The sequence below is a fragment of the Salvia miltiorrhiza genome, unplaced genomic scaffold, assembly GCF_028751815.1.
Source record: "Salvia miltiorrhiza cultivar Shanhuang (shh) unplaced genomic scaffold, IMPLAD_Smil_shh fragScaff_scaffold_112_2, whole genome shotgun sequence".
In the NCBI taxonomy this organism is placed as follows: domain Eukaryota; kingdom Viridiplantae; phylum Streptophyta; class Magnoliopsida; order Lamiales; family Lamiaceae; genus Salvia; species Salvia miltiorrhiza.
This window is the reverse complement of record NW_026651402.1, coordinates 309,268-315,267: the sequence shown is the minus strand read 5'-3', so window position 1 is coordinate 315,267 and position 6,000 is coordinate 309,268. Positions and strand designations below refer to the sequence as shown.

At 37.7% G+C, this 6,000-nt stretch overlaps 1 protein-coding gene across 3 annotated transcripts; it reads left to right on the top strand.

The window, feature by feature from the left end:
• The first annotated feature begins 962 nt into the window (after positions 1-962).
• LOC131002370 (F-box/kelch-repeat protein At3g23880-like) lies at positions 963-2,789 on the top strand. Of its 3 annotated transcripts, none has more exons than XM_057928866.1 (3): positions 963-1,255; positions 1,542-1,968; positions 2,086-2,678. In XM_057928866.1, the coding sequence occupies exons 1-3, from the start codon at positions 1,223-1,225 to the stop codon at positions 2,484-2,486; spliced, it is 861 nt and encodes a 286-aa protein (XP_057784849.1). In that variant the 5' UTR covers positions 963-1,222; the 3' UTR covers positions 2,487-2,678. The 3 variants fall into 3 exon arrangements, with proteins under 3 accessions (XP_057784849.1, XP_057784850.1, XP_057784848.1); XM_057928867.1 differs by having other exon boundaries at positions 1,542-2,329; positions 2,461-2,678; XM_057928865.1 differs by having other exon boundaries at positions 1,542-2,789.
• Positions 2,790-6,000: the final 3,211 nt, after the last annotated feature.

Below are 6,000 nucleotides of genomic sequence, written 5' to 3'. Positions count from 1 at the left end.
AGGGAGTCGCGGCTCTTCCTATTTCCGGTGACATGGAGGTCAGAGGTGGGGCGAGAGGGAGAGAGCAGAGGCCAGGGAGAGGGAAAGGGTCGGCGGTGGTCGCGGCGAAGACCACGACGACGGCGGCCGGAGGGGCGAGAGGAGGCGGCGGCGACCATGGGGGTGGCACCCGCCGGAGAAGAAGAGAGAAGGGGGTGGGGCGCTGGGGGAGGTGGGGTGGCTGTGTGCGTGTGTGTTTTGTGTGTGTGTTTTTAAATAAAGGTGATTTAGATTTAATTAGAAAATTTTAATTGAGTGTAGAAGATAGGTTTAATTAGGTGTAGATTAGTTGATTAATTATAGAGTTTAATTTGGTGTAATTTTTACCCAAAAAGGAAAGTAGCCAACTTTAGTGGGACGCCCAAAAAGGAAATGTGGCCAACTTTAATGGGACGGAGGGAGTAATTATTTACAAATGAAAATACGCATAGTGTAAATGCGCATAGTCTTGCAAATTAAATAATTATTTACAAATGCGCATAGTGTTGAAAAAACTCAAAAATGCAAATGAAATACAAATTGGCGCATAGTGTTTAAATAATACAGTTAATAATACAGTTAATAATTGGTCAAATTGGTTAAATTGGTGCATAGTGTTTTAATAATAGTGTTTAAATATGTGTATGCAAAGATGGCGAATTAGGAGAATTCACACAGAGATGAACTTTGCGGAAGTTTTGTGGAGAGAAAGGTGGGACAAATTCAAAATAAAACATAAACAAGACAAAGCTAACTACCCACCACTTTTACAATTAAATTCGGTCAAAAGTAACTTCACTTTGTCAGGCATAGGAAATGGTGAAAGAATGTGCAAGTACCAAGAGAAATAATTAAATATTGAAATGGATATTGTTTGAAAAAAGTGGGTATAGTGTAAATATAGGTTGAGAGAGTTGTGTAGTATTGTATATTACCACTTGAAATTATTATCTGTTGCCCTATTTTCATTTCCGCCGCCCCCATTCCCACCGCTTCCGCCCTTCACTCTCTGTTTTTGCCTCCAATTATTATCTGCTCCATGAATTTGTTCAACACAACTCTCAGATTGGAGTTTCTATTATACTCTTAAAAACCCCTCTCAATCCATCCCCAAAATGGAGCCAGATTTCTTCAAAAATCTACCACCAGAAATCATCACCGAGATCCTCTTAAGACTACATGTTGTAAGCATTCCAATAAGCAAATGTGTTTGCAAGCGATGGCTCCATCTGCTGGAGTCTGCAGGCCCGGCCCTGGGCATAGGCGAGGGGTGCGACCGCCTAGGGCCCAGGGCAAAATGGGGCCCCAATTTTTTTTTTTATTGCTATTATTACATGAAAATAATTTTTTTTTAGTTGTACAATGGGTCTCAATCAGTAAAAAAAATACATACAAACCCAAAAGCTCCAATCTTATTCTATTAAAAAAAAGGGCCCACAAGCACACAAGCATATTCAATTAAAAGGGCCATTTTTTTCTCATTTCGCCTAGGGCCCATGAAATCTCCGGAACGGGGCTGGGAGTCTGATGCATTTGTCAAGTCTCATTTTGCCAGATCCGCCCCCGCCCTCGTTGTTGTGGGGAATTCAAATCAGTTGAAAGTTTTGGAATTGGAAGGCGAGCTCAATCTCCATCTCGAGAGCTACAATCCACTCACCCACTATGATTTCCCTTACATCTCCATCTTTGGAAGAATAAGGATTTTTTTTAATGGTTTTCTTGTTATAAGGGTGGGTGATAAGCTTTGGGTATGTAATCCGATCACTCGTGAAGTTATTAAGCTAGATGTGCCTTCAGATCTGCCTACAGATCCACAGCAATCTGCTCGAGAAGTATCTGCTTTGGGATTTGGGGCAAGCAAGGTAGTCTGTATTAAACGTAGGTCCTATCATGATAAATTGGAGTGTCATGTATACACCCTTGGAACAGGATCTTGGCGACGGCTTGAAGGTAACCCGTATGTGTACCAGTTTGGTCTTTCAGGTGCATTTGTTAATGGAAATCTCCATTGGATAGCAACCATTGGAGAAGATTCGTCATGGATTTCTTGCTTTGATCTTGAAACAGAATGTTTTAGCTTCTTTAAAGCTCCTCCTTATCATGCTCGAAGATTTCCCTTCACAAAAGGAACGTCCATTTCTGCTTTGAGCGGTTGCCTATGGTTTTGCAAGGTAGCATCCGAATTTCTAAATTCTGGTGGGCGATGGGAGCTTACTATATGGATTATGAAGGAATATGGAGTGGACGAATCTTGGAGCATGGAATATGTGATCCGACTTCATGATAGCATGAGACCTTATTATCCCTGCAGGTATGTTGATCCCATCAAAGTTTTCGAAAATGGAGACCTATTGATGTTAGTGGTTGTAAACTTTTCCGATCACCTTTTCTACTACTCTAACAAGAATAAAACTATGCAAAGTATTGATTTGTTTGGTGCAGGGGAGACCTCTGACCGTGTCAAGTGAGGGCTTTTCACTCCCACCTTTGTTTCACTCAAAACTTTAGGTTTAGGTGTGGAGAATGTAACCTCATTCTGATTGATTGCATTTTCATAATGCTGCATCAACTAAATGTGTGTTTGAAGATTGAATTAGTGATGAAGCATATCATTTAGATCAAGGAAATTATCTATATATATTATGGTTCCTTTTGGTACATTTCATAGTGGCATTGATGCTGCTCCTACTCCTACTTGTATAGTTTGAGGGATTATTATCCGTATTCTATTTTTTTTAATGAATCATGTGATGATGAGATTGTTGTTTGTTATATATGTAGTGATATTTGTCAATATGAAATTTGTATGTAGCTTGTGTTAATTTGACTTTTTATTTGTCTGTGGAATGACTGAATGAACAGTTGTTATATGTGGCTTTTGAGTTTGTAAAGAATCATGTTGTCTGAATTGAGTAGAAGGCCTATGATTGGAAATAATGAAAATTCATTTGGAGATGAGTTTGGAAATTCTGGAAATTCATTTGGCTGATAAAGATGAATTAGAAATAAGGAGTATGTTTGTCTTTACAAAATAATTAGAATTTTATAATTGAAAAATCTCACATTAATTTGAATTTTAAGCACAACTACCAAACAACTAGTTTGTGTTATGCAGGGTTTATATATTAGCTACCAAACAGTTACACTATCAATAATACCTTTATTTAGGATAGGTATCTTGAATTTACTTATCTTAATTTATCTCAACATGGCTAGCAAACATGGCTTCATGTATTATTATGTGCATTAGAATTTAGACACAACACTAATTAAACACCATCAAAAATCTTCAAAATATATTACTTCCTCTGTCTCATTGATAATGACTCATTACTTTTGGGTAGGGATGTCAGTGGTTGGAAATTACCTGGACCAGAACCGAAACTGTTCATTACTCGTTGAGCTATTAAGCAATGGTTCTGGTTCTGGTTCTAGACCCGACCTGCATAGACCCATAACCTAATCGGTCCAGACCCAATTCGACCCGTTTATTTTGGGTCCGGTCCGACCTGAACCATAAACCTTTTTTTCGAGTTCGTTTCTTTTTTATATATATAGTTTTGAGCCCGATCCGACCTGATCGTAAATATATATATATATTTTTAAATTTGATTTCAGTACGACCCATTGTGACATAATATGATTAAAGAGCACAATCAAACAGAAAACGTAAAGAAGACACAAATTTATGTAGTTCACCAATTTGGCTACATCTACGGGCAAAGTGGAGAACATATTTTACTATGCGGCTAGGGCTACCCACGGGTAGCGAGACCCCCTGTACATTTTGACCGAAGTGGGAAATTCAAGGCATCAACAAAATGCATTTCATTTTTTACAAATTCTGGTATTTTTGCCACCCCACCCCCACCCACCCCCTACCCCCCAAGCCAATTTTTTTTTCTTCTACAAATCTGATTTTTTGTGTAAAAAGTTTTGTATTTTGAAAAAAAGAAAGAAAAAAATTGGCTTCCGGGGGCCGGGGGGGTTGGGGGGGTTCGTGGGCGATGTCTGTAATGTACTCTGTCGAACTCGAAATGTCATATTGAGGGATCTGATTCCAAATTCCAAATTCAGACGGTCATACCCATTGGCTTTTTTGGGTTTGGTAATGGGTATTATTGGATCCATGTGTATTATCAGACCCATGGGTAATTAAGCTACCCGAACCATTTTATTTTATCACTTAATGGTTCGTTCCAGATCCGGATCCAATAAGCAATGGGTCGGTTTTGAATCTGGAACCATAATAATTTTAACGATTCTGGTCCGGGTAATACCCACCCATTGACATCCCTACTTTTGGGCACTATTATTAAGAAAAAGAGTGATTTAAGGGTAAAAGTGATATAAAGTGGTGTCCATAATTTTTTGTGAGAGAAGGTGGTTTACTTTTATGGAATACGCCATTATCAACGGGACAAACTAAAAAAGAATGTGAGTCATTATCAATTAGACAGATGGAGTATTATTTAAGAATCTTACACTAACACATAAATGTAAGCTGGAACACAAAATAGCTAGGGAATTATGCAAAAATAACCGAGTTTATCTCCTCACTAGTACATACATAATTTAGGGCGAAAGGGTATTATCATATACTCCCTTCGTCCGCGATATCGTTTCCACATTGTGAACGATGCGATTTTTAAGAAAAATGATGAATAGTAGTAGATGGTAGTGGATATTATAGTGAGTGGAGTTTGGGTCTCACTATTATTGTGAGTGAAAGTTTGTGGACTCTACTTCTATAAATGAAAGTGGAAACGATATCGTGGACGGACCGAAATGGCAAATGTGGAAACGATATGGCGGACGAAGGGAGTATTATGTTTATCTAGTGTGATGTGGACAAAAATACGCATCGCTACAACACCTGAAGAGAGTATCTAAATTTAGAAAACGCCCACAAGGAACAACACTGTTTTATTCCGGAGCAGTCCTGTAGGGCCCAAAACACCGCCGCAAAGAACAAGCAGAAGCCCAATTATGAGGAGTCCATATAAGCCCGTTGAGCTCGTTAGCCCTTAAACTACTTTGACCGAGGCCCAAACTACAATCGCCCATGATATTGCAAGCCTAACTCCCTGTAGATACAACCCACCCTATGAAGAATTCAACAAGTGCTGATAATCAAGACCGAGATCAAAAAGATTTCAGGAAGATCAGGATAAAAGCATAAAGATAAGCATGAAGATTGATAGTTCTGTTCTAAGTCTAGATAGAGTTTTATTCCTAACACAATTCATAGTCATTACCTATAAATATGGGTGAAGCCCTGATGTAAGATCATCGTCAATCATAGTTTTCTTATTCGAATAGCCTCACGCATAAAATCAATACAAAGTTCTGTGTTTTATCATTCTTTGCTTTCTTGTTGCTTTCTATCATAGCTGTTATTTTCGGGCACAACATAGTGCTACTTATTTCAACAAACTTTGATCATAGTGATATATATCTATATCTATCTATACTAATAGAAAAAGTATGTTGGGCACAAAGTATAGATTTCCTTATAACATATTTATTTTTAAGGGCAATTCTGTAAATTATACTCCCTCCGTCCGCGATATCGTTTCCACATTGTGGACGGCGTGGGTTTTAAGAAAAATAGTGAATAGTAGTTGATATGTACGTAGTGAGTGGAGTTTGAGTCCCACTATTGTTGTGAGTGGAAGTTTGTGGACACTACTTCTATAAATGGAAGTGGAAACGATATCGCGGACGGACTGAAATGGCAAATGTGGAAACAATATCACGGACGGAAAGAGTATAATTTAAAAAAATAAAATAATTTATAAAATATTAAAATGCTACAAAAATATATTAATTAATTACATCACCTTATCCTTAAATGAATTTACATCCCCTTATTCAAATCTATTTGATATATATCTGAAACTTTTTTTTAGAATTCTGAAAAAAAAAACATCCTATAAAATCTATTTGCTTAACTAGATAAATAAAAATAACAATAAATCA

Excerpts from the sequence above, each read along its gene's own strand:
- LOC131002370 (XM_057928865.1), top strand. The coding sequence starts at position 1,223 with ATGTGTTTGCAAGCGATGGCTCCATCTGCTGGA. Across the intron at positions 1,256-1,541 it reads CGATGGCTCCATCTGCTGGA|TCTGATGCATTTGTCAAGTC; the intron begins GTCTGCAGGCCC and ends CGGGGCTGGGAG.